This window comes from Pseudorca crassidens, chromosome 21, assembly GCF_039906515.1.
Source record: "Pseudorca crassidens isolate mPseCra1 chromosome 21, mPseCra1.hap1, whole genome shotgun sequence".
Taxonomy (NCBI): domain Eukaryota; kingdom Metazoa; phylum Chordata; class Mammalia; order Artiodactyla; family Delphinidae; genus Pseudorca; species Pseudorca crassidens.
The window spans coordinates 23,863,048-23,885,284 of NC_090316.1; the positions used below are offsets into that span (position 1 = coordinate 23,863,048).

Consider the following 22,237-nt stretch of genomic DNA (forward strand, 5'->3'; position numbering starts at 1 on the left):
TGAGATGCTGCCCAATTGATTCATGAATTGCTTACCAAAACCACTTCGATCTTCAGATTTACTCAGTTACTTTTTGTTTTTTTAACCAACAGCAGAGAAGTGCTTGTCTTTGCAGTTTTCCTCTTTATGGAGATTCCTGAGATATAGCCATAGATGACAAACTCTTGGTCAAAATTGTCCTCTCAAGGTCGATAATCTCCAATTTCTCTTTCCAAAACTTGAAACTTCACGTATTACATCATTTTATTTGTATATGGAGAACACCGACCTGTCAAAAAACCTTGACCTGTCCATGTGTGACCAGCAAATTCCCTCAGTGTCAATGAACCTTTTCGGGGTGTATCTGACTGTTAGAAGAAAAATAAAATGAGGGATGAGTTTTATCGTTTCAAATATTTTTAAAAACGAAAGTTATGGTTAACAGAGAACCGACCCAAAATGTATGGGATGTGCTGGGCTTGAAAACTGTTCCGTGGCCAGAGATCTTTCTTGAAGGGGTGATCTTTCTACACGGACAGGTACTGTGCTCAACACATGTTTTTGTGGATGCCTTCCTCTGAGCTAAATGAAGGATGATATGCTCTTGTTTAAAATAAATGCAATCCTTAAAAAGACAAAAGAAAATCTATATATGCTTCAATCAGTCGCTCGTTTATCATTCATTCACTCGCTTATTTGAAAACTTTTATTTAGATATTGCTAAGTATAAGGTCCACTAAACACACCTATCAATTTAATTATGTAATTGTAGTTTTTAACCCGGTAAAGTGGTAGGGCCTTAATAAGTAAATCTGGATTAAAAACCTTAACTGCATAAAATTCTTAATATTAAACTATGATAGAAATGTTCTTCTGCATTTGTGAAGCATCTGACTTTTTTTAAATGTGATATTTGACTGCTTTTAGGATTCCACTCTAAGCCACAATATTCTAAAGTTAAATATTAAAGCTTTGCAACTCTTGCCTTCTGAGAATGAGTTTTACTGTTATATTCAGGGAGGCAGAAGGAATGCGAGAGAAAGCCCTGCCTCAGCTGGTTTTTCTCTCCCTAGGCTTTATGTTCTCACACTTGGGGGTCTTCTGTGTTTTATAAAATAGACCCAAGTTACTTGTATTGGAGTGAGGTGAGCAGTCATTATAAATCTGGGGGAAACCTGGTTAGGCTTTCTATCAGCAGCATACCTTCCCCAGACTTTCTGTGGTCGCTTGGCTGAGTTGAGCCTGGGTGAAGAAGACATTATGCCTACATTCCATTGAACATGGCAAAGATTAACTGTGAAAATGAGAGCTGGGAAAATGGCAGGGTATGTCACTGTGTTCTTAATCCATGCCAGGCATTATCTAACGTCTATAAATTCATTTAATCCTTACAACAATTCTTTGAGGTAGGAATCATTATTGCCCTTTTATAAGTGAGAAAATTAAGGCTCAGGGAGACTAATTGGAAGCAAATCATATGAAGAGTTTGTGTGGCAGGATTCAAACACAGATCTGCCTGTCCCCTGACGTAATCTTCATGCTATTTTCTTCGCTACACCATCCTGACCGTCAGATATGGCCTTGACACCTGGACTTCCTGATTTAGTTCGGGCCGTGTTTTTATTTCACAAAATATTGAATTAATCCTCCCACCTCCTATAAATTCTCACAAGCCAGTTACTTTCAAGAAACAGATCATGGAGACATTTTATGCTACCGTGTTCATGTGGAAGTGTCCAAATTATGTTTGTTTGTTTTGCAACAATGTAAATGGTGCACTTAAATATTAAGAAATCTGTCTTACAGAAACAGGACGCCATCCGGGAACTGCCATATTCTGCTCCCCAGTCTCTGAGCCTATTGGTGGCAACCTGCTCCTTGAGGTCTGAACTGGTGGGGAGGCCGTGCGGTCCACGCCAGTTTGCCTGTAAACACAACAACATGACCTGAGCACCCAGGTACAGAGACAAACAGACCTTACCGCGAAGCTATTAATCACAACCTGCCTCCCAAAGGAAACGCCAAGTAGGATGAGCTGAGTTTCTACAAGATGGGCAGGGGACTGAGTCCCAGCCCCAGTCACCTCTGTGTTTAGTAAGGACTGTGAGCCTGTATTTACTGAGTGCTCAGCTGTGCTAGCCCCTGCGCAGAACACGGAAGTTTTTGAATATCTAGTTCCTCTCCTTAAGAAGATTACAAAGTACTGAAAACAAATCAAGTCATTAGATTACAATGCAATGCAGTTGATATAATATAGTGCTACGGTGTCTGGTTCTGAATACAAGCACTGTAGAAATTTAGGGAATAGAGCAATCAATGAAGGATAAAATTAATTCTCAATGTGCAGGGCCTAGATGAGGAAAACCACAAAACTTTATGTAAGGTCATAAAAGGCAAAATATGTTCTCTGATGGGAAAACTAAGTGTCAATTATTCCTACATTTTTAATAGATTTAATGCTATGAGGTCCAATGTGATACTTTTTTTTAAAATTTGACAACCAGATTGTAAAATTTGTCAACATGGGTGAGTAAGTTCAACAAAGGAAGAGTAATGATGATAAAAGACCTTCCCTACCACATATTAACACTGAAAAATTAAATTGTCTAATTTGTGCACAATAGAGATGGATATTCTAGAAACAGATTCTAATTCATTTATTTATTAATAATAAATTCATAAAAATTAAAATATGACAATTTTTGATTCATCAAGTTTTAAAATATACATACTAACTAAAGTTTACAGGCTGCAAGGAAATAGTCTTGTGGATTGCTAGTGGGTCTATAAATTGGTAGAACCATTCTTAGAAGAACTTTGGAAAAATATTTCAAGAGCCTTAAAAATATCCATAACCTTTGACCTGGTAGCTTTACTTCTAGGACTTACCACCAGGAAACAGTTTAAAGACATCCTTACTAAAATTTATGTAAGATAACGTTCACTGTACAATATAATAGTGAAAATATAGAAGAAATGAAAATTTTCAGTAATAGGGCAACACAGTAAATTATTATATACCCACATAATTATGCTTTCAAAAATGTCTGATAGGGCTTCCCTGGTGGTGCAGTGGTTGAGAATCTGCCTGCCAATGCAGGGGACACGGGTTCGTGCCCCGGTCCAGGAAGATCCCACATGCTGTGGAGTGGCTAGGCCCGTGAGCCATGGCCACTGAGCCTGCGCATCTGGAGCGTGTGCTCTGCAACGGGAGAGGCCACAACAGTGACAGGTCCATGTACCGCAAAAAAAAAAAAAAAGTACAAAACTCTACACTATATTAAACTTTCACAGGTGGGGGAGGAATTAGAAAAGATACGCTAAAAGGGCTTTTTAGCATGGCAATAATTTTAAAAATGTTGAAAGACATGGATCTACAAATAGGGAGAGGCCAGGACAAAACAGGAAGGGAATGTACAGTTGGAGGTGTCTGAATTTATTTCAGTAAAAAATAGAAAAGGTTTTTGATGAAAGCCTGACAATGGAGGCTGGGTGGGCTGGGAGGAAGAGGAAAGAGCCAGTAATGTGCTATTGACACGGCAGAGGATGACGAAGAGGGTCCCAGGTGCCCAAAGTGACATGGAGGAGGGAGTGAGATCTTGAAAGAATTAACAGAGCAGACTCAATAAAGCTGGAAAGAGCACTTCCGACTAGTGAAAGAAACGCTGACTTATCATAAAGCTGTAAAGGGTGCTGTGGAGTGCATCTCGAAGGAGTCTAGTCACTCGTTAAGCACTGGCAGCTGCTTACACATCCCCCCCGCAGGGGGACCTAGATGCGGTCCCTGTAATAACTCCCTCCCGTGCTGCAGGAAGCCTGGTGGCCCAGTGGTCCAGGGGCTGGTCTCCAAAGCCAGGCAGCACTGTGGGGGAGTGATCTTTGGCCAGTTATTCGACTCCTTTCAGCCTCTGTTTCCTCATCTTAGATTTGGGATAATGTGAGTACCAACTCAAAGGTTTGTGGTAGGTCACAAATAAGATAAATGTGATTCATTTAGCTAGTGCTGGGAACATGAAAGCAGTCAACAAACACTGGCTGTTGTTAACACAAGTATTGCCTCACACTTGAGTGAGTGAGAAAACTGGAAAGCTCCTTCGTAATTCTACAATAAAGGAAGAGACAAATTCCTTTCTAATAAGGCAATGATTTGATGTTGATTCCTAAGGTCAAAAGATTTTCTGAAATTCCCTACACAGAATGAAACTCGCCCTTCAAGATAAATAAAAACTAATGGGTATATGTCCCTTTTATTTTAACCGCATCTTATGTACATCAGTTTTTACACCTCACAATGAAAGTATTAATTGTTTATATATAAAAGCATTAGCTAATGATTAGTTTTACAGATTCAGCCATTGAAACCCATCTAAGACCCTCTCCATCAGGAGTTTCATTGCACTTAGCTGCCTGTGCTGTAGGTACACGGCCTGACTTTATATTCTAGTATCTAGCTAATAGCTAGTATCTAGTAGTAAGTATACTACTGGAACAAATTCATGTTAAATATCCACATAATGAGCTACTTAGAAAACTGTCCACGTAAGATTTGATGGGATGCTTTGTCCAGAATAAACCATAAACCCTAATTGACAAGCATCTCTGTCCTCCGTGACCTTTGTTTTACCACCAGAGAAACAAGACTTACAGTTTCGTTCCCCTAAGAACTTCATCACTGTACACGCTGGGGATTTTTATTCTCTGTGATTCTGAGGTAAGAGAAGGCAGCCTTCTGTATGCCGGTGTTTTCTTTGCAGAAGTCTGTAGTCCGCGAGCCTCCAAGATCCTTGCCAGACAGTGCTGGGCCGAGGCAAGAGCACCGGCCCCTGAACCCAGTGATCTGTCCTCTTGCTCACTCCTGGGGGAGGGAAGTCAAGTTCATTACTCACATGTAAGCTCTATGCATTTGCTCATTACTAGGCTTTGTCTAGAACACAGCCTGGCACGTAGAATTTAGTCCTATTTGTTGAATGAATGGACAGACCAGCATTTCCAGTTCAATTTTAATTTCAGTGAAGGATCATCGACAGGGGGAAGAGATCTCATTGTTTTAAGTCTCTCACTGTTTGTAATCAAACCGTATAGCCCACAAGATTAAGAATTCACAGCTACAGTCCCCTTTTCTTATCGGCCCCAACCTAACAGGGATTGTTTTGTGGTTGTCATTAGAACAGGCTGTTTTCATTCTTACGCATTGGCTGTTATGTGCTCAGACACACCTGGAGCATGGGATTAAATGCAATTCTTATCATCTCGTCCTCAGTGGTCTTTAGTGGTCGAGTGTGTCCAGCGCAGGGAAGAGGCTGGGTGATTATTTTTTATACGTACTGTGTTCTATCTGCAAAATAAGTAGGTCTCTGCTGAAGTGGTTTTGCTTGAATTGTCATCACACCATTCAAGTCACTATAAAAATTATTGGAGAAGCGATGAATCTGAGGAAAGTGAAAAGAATAAAAATTAAACAGCACCCAGAGCCGTTGCAATTACGGATGCCTGTCAGGAGCCCACAGGAAACAAAGGGCAGCCTCAAACTGGCTAACTTGAGGTGCATTTAATAAAGGGACCATACTTTCTAGAGACGTGTGAAGAGAAATGAATAAGGAATGAGCAATTCCCCAAGGCTTGTTAACAGTAGGGACACATTACCACACCTAGGCTCGGAGCAGCAAGAAGTGAGGGAGAGGCTTCTGGAATCTGGACCGGGTAGCTGATGGAGAAATGCCACCAACCCACTGTGACCTGGTAGAAGGGCCAGGAGGAAACAAGCCAGGCCTCGTTCTCCTCCGTGCTCTGGCTCCCAAAAGCTGCAGGGCAGGGAGCCCTCTGTTCATTTGCTGTGTGTTCACCTTCACCAGAGTGAAGAGGGTGGACAGAGAGTCTGGAGAAGCAAAGAAAAGGTGTCCCAGCTCCCACTGGTCAGCTTGTCTGGCACCTCTCCTCCGACCCAACCCTTCACAGCTCACCCCAGTGAGCTTCCCGGACCAGCTCCAGAGCCTGGGAAAACCTGAGACCAGAGTCTGACAGGCTTGCATTTGAATCCCAGTTCTTAATGCCCCCTGCTTGGTCATCTTGGAAAGATTTTTAACTTCCTAATCTTTACTCTGGGGGATAATGATTCCTACTTCATAGAGTTATTAGGAGAATTCAATTCGATAACCTTGGTGAAAGCATGAAGTCAGGGCTAAGTAATTATTAATTTCCTATTCCATCCCATAATATGACCAACTAGGATTTAAAATAATATATAGCTTCAGGCAAACAGGATTTCTGAAACTAGAATTATAGTTCGAGAAAAATGTGGCACCCCAATCACATTTTCCTCATGTTGAATATATATAAAAGTAAATGTTAGAGGAATAAAGTAAGACCTATTGTGATTATCACTAAAATGCTTTGACTATTTCAAAATAAACTCTACTAGTACTTTACTTTTACTTTAAACTTTGTTGCCCATTCACTTTCTTTTAACTTTTATCCAAATGCAAACAACAAAATAGCCGTAAAAAGCATTTTAAAAAACTATAAAAAACTGTAAACACAACAAAATATCTGTTAAAATAAATCCTTAGGTTTTAAAATCTCCGTATTTTTCAAGTGTATTTATATTGCCTGATAGTTAAATGTTCTCTTCTAGGTTGTCATCAACTGTTCCTTTATGTGATTCATACTTCAATATGAAAAGTGAGCAATACTGTTGAGCCTGTCAGAGCAGTTTAAAGAGACCAAAAAGTTCATTAAACTGGTAGCAATTCCAAAAGTTTCTTTTGAACAGCACGAACAAAGACTAATTGTAAGCCCTTAAACTAGAGGGTAAAACAACCCTATGAGATATTTCTGTTTCAATCCACTGCTCCGTGAACCTTGGGCCCTATTGCTCCTATGCTGGGTGCATATTTTTGTCTCTGCCTTGTCATCCTCCCTTTTCTTTTTCAGCTTAATAAATCTTGCCTGTCATTTAGGATTTAGTTCATGTATTACTCTACTTTGTGAGGGTATGCTACTTTCCCTCTGAGCCCCACACAGCACTAATGAGCTAAAAGACATCTAATTATAATACAATAAAATATGATATGATCTATAATTAGCATCTGATTATAATAATCAAAGCTAACAGTCTGCTCTGTGCCACACACTGTACTAAATGTCTTATCTCCTTTAATTCTCATGGCCTCCTATTTCATAGATCCCGTAGATAATGGAACAGGCTTTGAAAGAAAGGGGCAGATTCAAGATCACAGAGTCAATAGCTTGTGACATTGGACTCCAAAGTTGTAGTCTATATCCAAAGCTCAAACTCTCATCCACTCTAAACATACCGTGTGTGTGTGTGTGTGTGTGTGTGTGTGTGTGTGTGTGTGTGTGTGTGTGTGTGTGTGTGTGTGTGTGTGTGTGTGTGTGTGTGTGTGTGTGTGTGTGTGTGTGTGTGTGTGTGTGTGTGTGTGTGTGTGTGTCTGGTATTGTTTGGTATGGCTTGACTCCCTCCAACTAACTTGTACGGACCAGGAATCCTGTCTTATCTTTTTTCTGCTTCCCCACAGCAGACGGGCTGTGCAAACATAAAGTCCAAACTCCTTAGCACTCCTGAAGGGTTCCCATAAGCAAGCTCATCCTTTCCAGCCTCACCTTCCACGAGATCATTTTTTTTCTTTTTAATTATTTTATTTATTGATTTTATGTTTGCCTGCGTTGGGTATTCGTTGCTGCGCATGGGCTTTCTCTAGTTGCAGCGAGGGGGGCTACTCTTTGTTGTGGTGCATGGCCTTCCCATTGTGGTGGCTTCTCTTGTTGCAGAGCACAGGCTCTAGGAGCACGGGCTTCAGTAGTTGTGGCTCACAGGCTCAGTAGTTGTGGCTCGCGAGCTCTAGAGCACAGGCTCAGTAGTTGTGGCGCATGGGCTTAGTTGCTCCATGGTGTGTGGGATCTTCCCGGACCAGGGCTCGAACCTGTGTCCCCTGCATTGGCAGGCGGATTCTTAACCACTGTGCCACCAAGGAAGCCCCTCCACTAGATCTTTGAATAGGGACACAATTCAAGAAAAATTTATTGAGTTCCCAGTATATACCTGTGTTAGGAGCTCTCACATATTTATATGGTTTTATCCTCACAACAATCCGTTTCACAACATATTATTACCCTCGTTCTATAGATAAAGAAACTGAAGTTTAGAAAAGTTAAACATGTCCAAGATAATTCCCCTCATAGGTCTCTTGATTCCAAACGCCCTGGTCTTGCCACAGTGACTCTGCTTGTCCCAGTATCTCATCCTCTAAGCCTCAGTCCAATCACTGTTCCCCTCCCTCACTCCTCCATGTGGGTCTGAATTGACCCACTCAGAATTCCTATCCAGGAAAGCCTACCCATTTCTTCATGTTTCTGTTCAAATTTCACCTCCAACCAAAAAAGATAAAGCCTCACTCCAGGCAGAATAAATCATTTTCTCCCTGCTTCTCCTACAACTCTTTTGCACAATGCTCACAGAAGACTTTGCATCTGACCTGTATCATACTCTTCACTTTTACTAGGTCAGGGAATATGCTGTGTTCATCTCTACATCTCCTTAAAACACCTAATACAGTTCACTTAATACAAACTCAATGTTGAATGAACCCAACCTATACTCATTGATTGAGTCTTTTATCACTTTGGTGGGAGGACAGGAGAACATCTGTAACCTTCAAATTGGCTAGAACTATTGGGGGAAAGCATTTTTTTCCTTCAAAAATATGGAAACAGCTCTACAGTTCAAAGCAGGTGGAAAGTCTCAAATCTGAGTGTCCCTACTCTATCAAAGAATCTGGTGATTCTATTCAACCCCATGAAATAATTATTTTTAAATTTTAGTCTTATTGGCCAACAGACCCAAATATCTTGATAACAGAATTTAATAGAATGGCACTCTTGACAAACTGAGGCCAGAGATATAAAGATTGAAGGAAAGAGAGAGTGGAAAAGCATCTACCTGAGGTGGGTTAAGATGAGAAGCCAGGGATACACTTCGAGTTTCAGAACTTCTGGACGGGGGGACACTGGACACATCAGCATTAATACAGGAAACGACCATAGGTGGAGATTTAGTCTCAGCTACTTTCGATTTTTCTTTCTGTTTTTTTCCTTCTGTGCCAAAGAAAAATCAATATTATTAAGAAAAATACTATCAAATACATGTACTTAAAATCCCCTGTTCAAAGAGAATATCTGTTCTTGAGATACCATGAGTCTGCTGTGGCTGCTGAACCTTCCTATAGAGAGGACAGACCCCACAGAGCAATGGGCTAACACTTTCCAAGAGCATCTAATGAAATGACTGTCATTGCAGTGGGACATAGAAAAATCGGGATTATACACTGGGGCAAGGAGGATTCCTGGTACTTTATAATATCCCAATTAATCCCCTTGATTGGAAAAAGTAACATTTAATTAAGTAAATTTAATTAAGTAAAATTTAATTATTAATATTTAATGATATTTCCCTGTTATACAAATTGGTTAATACTAGTCACTACTGTCCACCACTGAAATTTCCATAATTTGTTTCTGCTCAGTTTCAAGTAGTTTAGAGAACATTTTATACAGGTAAATGAAGTGATTAATAAATTAGCTTTGTTTACATTTTATTTTATAAATAATGTCATCTATAGTTAAAAAACAATATCCGATTATTAGACATTAGTTAGGTAATTTTTTTTTTTTTTTTTTTTTGCGGTACGCGGGCCTCTCACTGTTGTGGCCTCTCCCATTGCGGAGCACAGGCTCCAGACGCGCAGGCTTAGCGGCCATGGCGCACGGGCCCAGCCGCTCCGCGGCATGTGGGATCTTCCCGGACCGGGGCACGAACCCGTGTCCCCTGCATCAGCAGGCAGACTCTCAACCACTGCGTCACCAGGGAAGCCCCAGTTAGGTAATTTTTTTAAGCCAGAATTTAAAAAGTGACTTGTAGCTTCTTTCTTGTGTATTTCTGTGTTTTTTTCAGGAATGCCTCTACCTCATTTTTATAGCTCAAAAAACGAGAATGTCCTTTATGAAGTGATTAAAGCTCACTTGTGAATAAAGGCAGAAAACCCAACTTCCCTTCTCACCCCAGTCAGGTCCTAGATTTGGCCAAACTCGTGGGGCAGAAAGCTGAGGAACAGGAATTATTTTTTCTTTTCATTAGGTCAACTTATTAAGTACAAATTAAGTACCTGTGAGTGTAACTTCCCAGTTTTTTCTAGTCAGCTTTTCCAGTATTTCCACCACAGCTGTCCAGATGTGATCAAACACTTCTGCAGCCACCGCATCTCTGACACAGTCATGTGGGGAAACAGGAGGAAGTCCGTGCTTATGCCACGTCCTGTGGTGCTGAGCTGGGTTTTGTTCAAGACAGTCCTCGTCACTAAGGACAAAACCCATTTTCATCACTAAAGTATCAAAGGTTGAAGTTCAAATAATGCCACCTATCTATCTATCCAACATGCACGCATATATATACATCGTACATATATAAATAAACCCAACATTCTTTTTTAAACAGCACTTTGCTATTTTTTAATGTATCAGCTTTCAATCAGGAGGCAAATGTTTATTATGCAATACTGATAGCTTTTGTCTAAGAACCAAATAGGCATTTAGTGCAAAGACTGGACTTTCCCCTTTGCCCCCATGGGTGGCCAGGTATAGGGCACCTGGAGCCCCGGGGGACAAAGGCCGCTAGTTGCCTTTCCACTTTCTACAACATGCTGAACACGATTCTTGTTTTCTGTCTGAGCCACGTTGTCAGTAAGAAAGGGAAACGCTGCTCTAGCATATCTACACCCTGCCAGGAATCTAAAAGCTTTGGGGAGCACGTTACTCTCAAAAGGATGGAAAATCTTTTGGATAAGTGAAAAATGCACAAAACACTAAATGAGCATATAATCAAAATACATGCCCAATAAATATTATTGTACTAAGTCAATATCAAATAAAATTCTATTTACTCTTCTTTTCTGTCAAAAGCGAAATACTCTTCAATCTTCCCATCCACATCATAAACCTCTTCTTCCAGGGATGAACATGCCGTGAGGTCCGCAATCCCTGTGCCAACAGGACCTGGCAGAGTGAGGGCTGAGAGTGCCGCCGGGACTATTTGAGAGCCAGAGATGCACAGCCTATGGGGAAAATCAGATTCTCCGTGAGGGTTTGCAGAACGTCAACAATACAATGTCTACGTGATCGTGGTGGGTCTTTAAATTATCCATAAAGCCACAGAGTCCCAAATTTTAAAAATCACTAAATATTACATTTGACAAAAGTCATACACTTAAAAGCAACATTTTGGCTCAGACATCATTCAAATTTTTAAGGGCTTCTTAAAAGTCTAAATTATTCTACAAGCTTGTATCCTCTTTGCTGTAATGAAGGGATATCATGGCACAGTCCCGAATATGTGTGAATGGCATAGAGGGATTTACCAAAATCTGTTAGTGAGCAAAAGAAAACGAATAGAGCTTTATTTATTCTGTTACTGCCCTGTGGCTTAGGATCCATCACAATAAAGCAGTTTTTGATTTTGCATCTAGGCTGCCTTTCAGAGTCTTTGAAACAGTTTAAAAGTTAACTCCCTTGATATTTGTATTACACACACACATACCATCACCATCATCAACTGCAAATCAGAAGCATCTTGGGTAAAAAAAAAAAAATGCTCTGTACCTGCCCTTCATTGAAATCAACAATCTTCCAAATTGTTGGAGCCAAGGCTCATGGCTCAGATAGACATGAAAAAGTATAACTAAAATGCAATTTAAAATACTTTTCAAAAGTAACTTCTAGCAACATACTCTCTGATGTTGCTGCTGGGTTCACAGTCGTCAGAGAAGGGTCTGTGGATGGCAGAAGCAGGTTTACTGCCCTGAAAATGCTGGACCCCTTCATCAGTGGGCAGGACAAGCTGTCTTCCTAATACTCTGCAAGTGAAAAAAAAGGAAACTAATATTTTTGATTGGAAAGGGAAAGATGTTTTGCAATTTTAAAAGTTGGGTAATGGACTTCCCTATAGTATTTTGAAGGAGCGTGTATGAAGTGATAAGGTAGATATTAGTACATGAGCAGTGTAACGGGATCACAGGAAAACCACAGGCTTTGAGGGAAGAGGACAGACAGTTCTTGCCATTGATGAAGGGACCTGAGGCAAAGTTTTCAGGCTCCCTGAACCACTGATTTCATCAGTTCGATTTTGTATGCAAAGTAGAATAATAGTGCCCTTGTAGGACTAACGAGTAGCTGATAGATAATGTAACCAGATTCAGACAACTAGGGTAATGCTGGGCACACAGAAGCTCTCTACAAATGTTAACTGATATATACATAATGCAGAAAAATATGTAAATATATACACTAGGCTTACAGTCCTTGTCATCTTTTCTTTTTTCTACCCTCTCCTCCTTCATTTTTATCTTATGTAAGACAACACTGAAAGAAACAGATCTGAGCTCCTGGATTTCAGGCAAGTGCACCATGATGCCTAGAAAAGTCCGTATCCATCATTAATATCTAGTGCACACTAAGGCAGGGGCTTACAAAGGACTGGAGAGGAAAAATAAAAACCTATTTAGTCAAGATTTTTAAAAAGTTACTTAGTTGAGGTAACCAGAAAACCTATCAACATTTGTACAAGTGTTCTAATTTATTCTCCCCAGATATAATATAGAGGAACTTCAGATAACTGACGTGGATTATTTTTTTTCCCTCCAAGTAGGTTTGGCTGAGTAACTGAAGGAAGAACATCTTCCCTTTTTACTCATCTACATCTTTCATCTTTGATATAAAAAAAATAGATGATCCTTCCTACATAAGGAATCTTGGTGAGATGGTCAGATTCACCTATCCAATCACTCAGCAAATAATCACTCTGTTCACCTCCCCTGCCCAACCCCGCCCTGTGCACTGCTCTCAAGGGCAGATACATGTTGCTCACAGACTAGTGAGTGTGAAGGTAAAGGATAACTCCTGCCCTTCTTCCATTCTCGCATTTGTGATGCATGCAATGCCTTTCTGGGGATGAGCTACATTTGCTTCTCACAAATTAAAATGCACTTGAGTATCGCAATGTCTCCAGATTTCCACAGACACCATTGCAAAGGCGTGATTTCTCAGTAAAGGACATGTGTTCCAGATACATATTTTGACAAGTGCTTTTACTCAAAATATACCCAACTTATTGAACAGGTCAAGAGTGAGCGGTTCCCAAACACATTCTGGAGAATTACTGTGAACAATCCCCTTACCTCAGATGGAGGGACCTTCTTGCCCACTCACTGCATTCAGCCTGTAGATTCTGGGTGTGAGGGCTTACTTTCCCTTCAAATAACATTTCCTCGACCTCCCAGAATAACTGCTGTACTTTCTGTGCATTGGCTTTGTCAAACTCCTAAAATAGAAATGCACAGTTACAAGACCAGAAGTTGTAAATACGGGCTTCAGAATCAATGATACTTACAAATTTATATAGGAGGGAGCCCTCCCAGACATACCAGGGCTCCAATTTTTACTCTTCTGAAAAATTACATCCCACTTTGAGACTCAGTTTCCTTAACTGTTAAATAGAGATAATTTCTAGTACTAGAAATTCTCATAACTAGAGTTATGAGACCTATTCAAGATTGTACATAGACATAGTTTCAGGTATGAACATACATACTGACACAGACATGGATAATGACAGACACACACACTATATATCTAAGCACTTACACATGCACACATATATGCACACAGACATGTGTCCCTCATGTAGCTGGGCATGAGACACCTAAGTACATCTGCAAATTACAAACTTTTTTTTCTAATGAAAAGGAAAATTATTTCGTAGAAAGGGCCATTCACTTTCTTTTAATCAAGGAAACAGAAAAAGAAACCCACCTTAGGTGTCCTAAGAGATGTGGTTATTAGGGCGGGGCCAGAGCATTCGTTTTTCTTGTGTGGCCTTAAGAGGTTCTTGGGCTATGGCCACAGTGAACGGTCAGTGAGAAAACCCTCCAGCCTTTCCATATATTCTCCATGATGGAGAAGTAACAGACCTACCGTCTCCACAGCCAGTGAGGAAAAAATGAACATAACTACAATTGGAAGAGCCAACACTGTACCGGGGGCTGCAGGGCGAGAGCCCTGTTCAGTTTTCTCCCCGGGGGTTGGAGGGTGGCAGGTGAACCTGAAATCTAACCCACAACTCAGAGCGACCAAGTGCGTATTCAGCCTGACATACCTGATGCAAAATGGTCAATTTAGGTTGATTTTCACAGACTTTTCATAGATTTTCACAGCAAAAATTCGATATTTTCCATGTTACTTCTTCCCCCCAGCTGATAACAAACTAGATTCCCAGACTGCAGGGGAGTTGAATTACCCCTTTTAAAATGAAAATAAGGAGAAAACTCAGAAGAGTATTTGCCTCCTACGAGGGGACTGGGTGGCTGGAGTGTGGAAGAGGGCTTATTTTCATTTTTCGGTCTTTTGTATTTTGTTGCTTTTGCAAATATTACCTATCAAAAAGTAAATGAATGTTTTTAGATTCAAAGCAAAATTTACTATCTAGGGGCTGGAATAAATTCTACACATGGAAGGCATAAGACTCTCTATGGATAATTACCTGAAAATTTGTACCAAAGGAATCCCAGAATTTGGACCATATTGCTTCATAAAGCAATGGTCCTCAGCCATCTTCCCGTCGGCACACTTTTGACCGAAGAGCCAGGGCGGCAGGGCGCGGGCGTGAGGGTGCGGGCTGTTCATCCCAAGTGACAGAGTCCCATCCTGTCTGAAAGGGCCTGACTCACAGCTGGCTCCCCTTCAGTCTCCCCCCGCAGCACGGCCCTCTCCCTCTGGCCCCTTGCACAATCGCTGCTACAAAACCATCCCTGGGGCTTCCCTGGTGGCGCAGTGGTTGAGAGTCCGCCTGCCGATGCGGGGGACACGGGTTCGTGCCCCGGTCTGGGAAGATCCCACATGCCGCAGAGCAGCTGGTCCCATGAGCCATGGCCGCTGAGCCTGCGCGTCCGGAGCCTGTGCTCCGCAGCGGGAGAGGCCACAGCAGTGAGAGGCCCGCGTAACGCAAAAAAAAAAAAAAAAACCATCCCTGGGAGCAGACCCCCGCGCGCCATGCGGGCAAGAGCGGCCTTTAAATAAGTAAATGAAAACCAGAACACAAACAAGAAAGAGGCAGGACTTAGAACATCCAAGGAGCTCGCCTGGGGACTCGTCCACAGCCACAGGGGCCTCACCAAAGCCTGTGTCTGCGAATTCTCACCGACTCTTGAGGGTATAAGAGGTCGGCCACCATGCAATCACAGAGATCTGAACATGAGCCTGGGCTGCAGACTTCAAGTCCCACCCAGCGGAGTCGCCCTAAAGGGTTACAGTTAACATCTTCCAGCTAGCGTTCAAAGTAAAACATCTGGCTTAGAATATTCTAGAATATTCAGGGGAAATTCCCTAATCATGGTGATTCTTCTTTACGGCTTTTATTTTCCCCCAATTTTTCTCTTACTCAAGCCCCTAACTGTCAGGCTCTCCTGAATCTCCAGCCATAGGTATTATACAAGAAATCATATATAACAACCTGAGGGGGAGGGTTGGGAGGTGGAAAAAACAAAATTAACAACATCTAAGACTCTGGACTATGTGATTATGGGCAATTTTTACTTAGAGTTTCTGTAATTTCAGTTTTCATGTGTGACATGTAAGTGCTTTTATATTTATGTATATGTATGTGTGGACTAGGTAATGCTTTTAAAATTGGTAAAAAGATTTTTTTTTAAATAAGAAAGCAAGTCATCATTATAAGTTATAACCATGGGATTATCCAAAATTTTGTGAGACATACATCATCTCTCCAAGAGTAAATGGAGCTCCTCTCGGTTGATAAGCCTGTGGTTGAACTCTGTGTCCCAGACCCAGACCAGGAGTTGGGAGCTTCTGTGGGCATGGGGTTTCCATTTGATGAAAATGATGACACGGATTCACTGTAGGAAGAAATGTAACATAAATAACATTTACTGAGAAGAGGTCATACTGGGAAGTGGCTTGACCTTGTGCCTACTTCCTCTTTCTTTATTTAAATATATTGGTTAATTTTCACAGCACACTGACTTTAAAAGATTTATACAGTGCAACATTTCAGTTGGCTAAAAATAAACCTGCTAATTTTACTTGTGGAAATTCATGGCCCATCAGTGACTTTGTTTCCCATATTCACTATGGGCACATTTTCATTCTGCAATCAGACACATTTAACAGACTAATTCTTACCGGGTATATTTATCAATGGCTTTCTGTACATTTCTTGTAAAATGTGTAGGTAAAGGATCTTTGCTTTTCGCAGGAAAACTCTGCTTTCCAGATCCTTCTGGCAGTCCTCTTCTGAAAAAATAAAATAAAATATGAAAAGTATCTGTAATGTAATAAGTGTATTCATTAAGACATTTAAAATTTCCTTTTGTAGAAAGTTGCCCCTCTCCTCCTACCATGTCCCCCTAAACACACATGTGTGTGCACACACACGCCCCACACACACCTCAAGACACTGAGCCTAGTTCCCTACCATTTTTATTTTTCTTAGAATCAAGGTTGTTATTAACCTACATGAACTGTTATGTAAACTGGGAAAAAAACAACTTCTTGTGACTCAGCCAGACTGATAAAAGTTGCTCCAAACCTAGGTGGAGCCTCACTCCAAAACTCGGCAGTGGAAACATGAGCTAGATTTCAGGTCCCGCGTATCCCTTGACCAGGTGCCCTGGAGCTTGCAAAAGCCAACCAGCCTTGCACGAAACAAACTCGATAATTCCTTATTAATTCCGAAATATATCAACTTTGTTTGAATCACTAAACACATAAAGAAATAAAAGAAATGACTGAAACACACAAACAATAACTCACTTTAGTTTGGCATTCTAGCTTGGTTTGTAGCCTGATTTGTAGAGAGTTTTAAAATATTAAGAGTAATGGAAAACTAAAACAGAAGAAATCTCTCAATTTTAAATAAGGCATTAAACCTGGCTTGTATAGCCCAGTTAGTGTTAATCATTAAAATGTCCTTTCATTGAACTTTTTAAAACATTTACTTCCCTCTAGTTAAATACCTTCCTAACGTTTAACAGTAAACAAGTTCTGTTCTTTTATAGAAATAATATTTTCCCATACAAATAACTTATATTTTATATTAACTTAAGATATGATAGTCATTTGGGGAAAAAATGTCAACTTTCAATATTTCTAACAGGGACACCACTCATTTAAAAAGTTTGCTTTTGCTTTCAATTAAATGGTACCTAATTTTCATCATTTATATTTCTCTATGTAAATAGTTTTAAAAAAATATTAATCAGAGAATCAGTTCTGTCCTTAGTTGTATACCTACAGTACTCTACAAAAAAGATAATTTTTAAAACAAATTAATTACTATAAACAGAGGTGAGCGATCATATAGATATCTTTACAAGAGAGAATAACAGAATTATTGGATTTTTTTCCTCTCTTTAGTGCTCAACAGTCATAAGTACACCAAGCAATCCTGAGAATAAAGCTGTTAAAGAAAGGGTAGCAGAGAAAAGAACACAGGACAAGCTTTTATGCCAATAAATTGCTTTACCTTTAGCCCTATTCAGTCATTTCCACGTGACTCTATAACTCTAGATAAACATAAAAATGCTTATGACATTAAAAGAGGCAATCAACAAAAAATTACATCAAATAGATCTGCTTTGAATGTTACAAACTATATACTGGTATATGAGTTAATTTGCTTGTTATTGAGAAAGAATTTTAAACCTCAGGGTGGTGAATTAGATAAAATACTGTTCTTTTGTAATATCCATAGAATAATAACATGGATTAGAATCTTGCTCTGCCACTGACAGGCTGTGTGCTTGAGAAGTTACTTCTCCAGTTGTTGTGAGACTTAAATTAGATGAAGTCTGTAAAGTGTTTACGTAATCAAGCCGGGTAAATCAGGTTGCTTTCACTGCTATTATTGCTGGCATATGCCACACGATGAAAACACCATTTTCTTGGGTTTTTTCACCTCTCCCGGCATTTCCTATCTCTCTTGGGACTTTAGTTTTTTATTGGGATGTTCCTGATACTTTATTGTCTTCTATCTGTAGCACTTAAAATACTGCCTGACACCTAGAGATGCTCTCTGTTTATTGGAAGAATCACTAGGCAAAGACTAAATTAGTACCTCAAACAAAGAGCGTGCTTTGGCCCTCTAATTACTCAGAATGTTCCTGCTTAATACAAAAGATGACATTGTGACTGGACATGAAAATATCCTCCACATCCAAGATGTTGCCGGAGAATTTTTCATCCTTTATGAAGAAGGAAGATCCACAGCTCTTAGCGTAGCAGATCTCTCCCAAAATGACTTTTTATGGAGTGTCTAATCCACTCACATCCACCTTTCTTTCTTTGAGCTTCTCCTCTGCCTTTTGTGCAACTGGAAAGCTAAATTCACTAATCAGACTCAGGCCAGTTTGTTTTGTTTTCAATGAACAATAATTTCTTCCTTCAGAAAATTCGCCATTTTCTAAGGGGGAAAAGGGGTGACTTTTCAAACTAAGAAGAACGCTGTTTACAAAATGGAAGAAGGAATTCCTCTCTTGACATTGTAGCATATCCTTGCGCAGATCAGCATTCCTACGCACTTCAAGGTGTAGCTGAGGACAGGAGGTCTTCAAGACTCAGGGATGCTGGGTAGGGGACGGATTACCATAAAACAGATGCCTGAAAACACCAGCTGCCTCCACACCGTTTCTCCAGCTCTTTTCTCCTGGGCTCTTCCCTGCCTCCTCTCCTTCGAAGTCCCTATACTTCTGTGGAATGTCTTAAACGTCAGAGTTCAGCTTAATAACATATACGTTTGACCACAAAGTTCAGAGGAATTCTGAAGAGGAATTTGAGCCCAGTAAACTCAATGACTCTCCAAGGTCACAAAGCAGATAGATAGGGCTGCAGCTGGTTCCAGGACCCAGGCCATCTGATCTCCATGTCTCTCCAGGAACCACATTACTGACATTGTGAATGAAGAACAGAATGTATAGAACTTGCCTTTTTTCTTTTTACGTTTTGTTTTGAATCTTGTGGTTTCTCTGTCCTCTAACCATGCATTGTAGAGTTATTTCAGGCATAATATTGAACATCTTTAATTCCCTGTAACTATCAACTCATGTAATCTATAGAGTCTAGGAAAGTATACACAATTTACAGTATGTGTCTTATAAATATCTTAAAACTTGAAAGTGCTGGGATGTCTAATAAGCTTTTATTACATAATACATAGACATAACAGTTTTACACTAGTTCCTGTCCATACGGCTTACATTTTAGAGATGATAAAATGCTGGTAGTCGGAAGGTTAAAGGCTGTTCATTTCAGAACAGGATCTGGGTTTTAGGGTAGACTGAAGTGCAACCACCAAACTATATTGCACTAATTTGTTGGTGCATCAAAGTTAAATTAAAGCTCAGTCTCAATCTCCCCGAGTCACTCCATTCCAGTTGTCAAAGAAATTACTAGATTATCTACTTTTACTTTTTAAAAGTTGCCTCTTGATAACCCACAAACCTCTGCCACTTTGCCCTATAGAAACTCAATTATTAGGGACTTCCCTGGTGGCGCAGTGGTTAAGAATCCACCTGCCAGTACAGGGGACAAGGGTTCGAGCCCTGGTCTGGGAATAGCCCACATGCCGCGGAGCAACTAAGCCTGTGCACCACAACTCCTGAGCCCGCATGACACAACTACTGAAGCCCACGTGCCTAGAGCCTGCGCTCCATAACAAGAGAAGCCACCGCAATGAGAAGCTTGCACACTGCACAGCCCCGAAGCAACTAGAGAAAGCCTGCGCAGCAATGAAAACCCAACGCATCCAAAAATAAGTAGATAAATAAATTTACTTTAAAAATGAAATTCAATTATTAAACAGTGATGGCAGCTTTCAAAATTTATATTTCTGCTTAAAAAGATTGTCTGAAATGAGTACTGCATTCTGAATGGGTTGGAACGCAGGATGGTAAGCCCTGACTTATACAAGCTCATTCTAGAAGCAACCGAGGCTCCCGGCTCTTGGGACTGAAGAGATGTCATCTCAGACGCCACGAACGCTCCGGAGGGCCTGATGGCGTCAGCACGAGATTTCAGGAATGGATGCAGGGAAACAGACCAGATGGACTCTGACTTTGCAAGCAGATAAAAATCACGCTTGTGGCACAAAAAGGTGACACGAAGGCAAGCTCATCCCCCCCCTCCCCGCCCTTCCCAGATCAGGACTCACCCAATCACCATCAGCGCCAGGTCTGGGCTCGCGTCCCGCGGGCCAGGCCCAGAGCCCCTAGGCCTGGGCGCCGCCCGGCGCTGCCACCCCGAGCCGGCCCCCTGCAGGCGGCGCCCCCGCGCCCCCGGGGCCCGGGCTCCCCGGCCGCCCAGCCCTGCGCCCCGCCCGCTAGCCCTGCACGTGCGGCCGCGGCACCGCCGGGAACCGCGAGTCTCGAGCGGCGCGGCCAGGGGCGCTCCCAGCCCGGGCTGCGCGGTCCATGGGCGTGGTGTTCCCCGCTCGCCCGTCGCTGCTTCCCCTGCCCCGGCTCCCTCGGCCCCGAAAGCGCCAGATTCCGGCGCGGCGCGGCGCGGCAACGCCACGCCTCCCGGCCCACGCCCTTCCCTCCTCCTCCTCCGCTGGCCGCCGCGCCCCTCGCTGGGGTCGGGCTGGGCCAGTCGGAGGTTCCCCGCGGCGTCCCCTCTTCCGGAGCCTGCCGGCGCCCCCCACTCCCACCCGCCGCCCTCTGCCCTCGGTCCGCGTCCCACTCTCCCCGGATCCCGACCTCCGGAAAAGCACGCCGTGCCCCCTTCCCGCTGCCAGGGGCCACATTTTATAACCCAGTGTCCTGAGCTTTGACCACGGGCCACTAGGCCTCTGGGCACCCGCCGGCCCCACTGCCCTCTCTGGGCCTCCAGTGCGCACCGGTCTGGCCTTCCTACCCCTTCCCCGGGGCTACCCAGACAGGTGTTTGCTGTCCTTAATCCTTTTAAATAGAATTTGAATGAACCGGAGAAATACAGACAATTTCACCTACCCCCACCCTCCCATCGAAGGATTCCTAGTTGGGCGTGGCGGGGGGGAGGGCAGGGAAGTAGAGGGAGGTTTAAAAAAAATTCAAGTCTCAGCCTGTTAAATGCAAGATGCTAATCTGATTAACAGGAACTCTAGGTCTACTTAGGCACCGAAGATTTGCTTCCGATGCCGTCCTGTCTCTCCCATCTTCAAACAGATGCTTTATCTATACAGTCCAATAACTTTTCTACAAACCGGAGAGTACACCTGTGTTTTGGTTTATTAATATGTGCTTGTTTCAATCTTGAAGTCATACAATAATACCAGGACTAGAGTCACCAGATTCTATGCCGTGAGATAGCAAAATGGCCAAGCCACCATTTTCATAAACTGAGAGAAATACGGGTGAGTTGGCTGAAGTAATACACATTTTCAAAGTAACATGTCCAAGGGCAGACACCACCTGTCGCGTGCCTTTTCCCAGTAAGAGATTCTTAATAATTACAATGAATAAAGGGGACGCTGGAACACAGTCCAGCCTGCTGTGGGCATCCATTCTCCTTTGAGATCTAAGGCCTTCTAAATCTGAATAGGTACAAAGAAGCCCACCTATTCCTCCAGCTCAGCATTTACAGAGGTAAACCATGCCTATTACATTTAATAGTGAAAAATCCAGTTTATTTATTTTGAATCTGACTCTTAATGGACAACCCTAAGATGATAATAAGAAACCAACTACCAACAGCAAAACAATGATCCATTTCTTGAACTACGGATACTAGGGTCCTCACCATGTTTACAAATCATCAGCTTTAAAGTGGTAAGTGGTTATAAATTCTGAAATTAATGATACATACATATGTACATATATGTAGGGTGTGTATGTGTGTGTGTGAATCAGGAAAACTGATGGTACCTAAAATAAACACATACCTGCTAATACTATTTATATGAAAGGAGACCTGACAGGAAAAAAAAAAAAGTAAAGAATAATATTATGGGGCTTCCCTGGTGGCGCAGTGGTTGAGAGTCCGCCTGCCAATGCAGGGGACACGGGATCATGCCCCGGTCCGGGAAGATTCCACATGACGCGGAGTGGCTGGGCCTGTGAGCCATGGCCGCTGAGCCTGCGCATCCGGAGCCTGTGCTCCGCAGCGGGAGAGGCCACAACAGTGAGAGGCCCACGTAACGCAAAAAAAA

General features: G+C 41.9%; 1 protein-coding gene across 12 annotated transcripts in view; it reads right to left on the bottom strand.

The window, feature by feature from the left end:
• Positions 1 to 22,237, bottom strand: part of TLR3 (toll like receptor 3) — a 52,173-nt gene that overhangs the window by 2,270 nt on the left and 27,666 nt on the right. For 8 of the 12 annotated variants that reach the window (XM_067721682.1, XM_067721689.1, XM_067721687.1 and 5 more), the window contains 11 exons: positions 16,240 to 16,350; positions 15,815 to 15,953; positions 13,221 to 13,363; positions 11,775 to 11,900; positions 10,932 to 11,102; positions 10,158 to 10,348; positions 8,936 to 9,090; positions 5,305 to 5,408; positions 4,625 to 4,834; positions 1,784 to 1,904; positions 269 to 347 (listed from right to left, as the gene is read on the bottom strand). In XM_067721682.1, coding sequence (XP_067577783.1) covers positions 269 to 347; positions 1,784 to 1,904; positions 4,625 to 4,834; positions 5,305 to 5,408; positions 8,936 to 9,090; positions 10,158 to 10,348; positions 10,932 to 11,102; positions 11,775 to 11,900; positions 13,221 to 13,363; positions 15,815 to 15,953; positions 16,240 to 16,350 — 1,550 coding nt within the window. Of the gene's footprint in view, positions 1 to 35; positions 137 to 268; positions 348 to 1,783; positions 1,905 to 4,624; positions 4,835 to 5,195; positions 5,409 to 8,935; positions 9,091 to 10,157; positions 10,349 to 10,931; positions 11,103 to 11,774; positions 11,901 to 13,220; positions 13,364 to 15,814; positions 15,954 to 16,239; positions 16,351 to 20,263; positions 20,586 to 22,237 lie in introns of those variants that run through there. The other 4 variants (XM_067721683.1, XM_067721693.1, XM_067721691.1 and 1 more) reach the window with 4 other exon arrangements.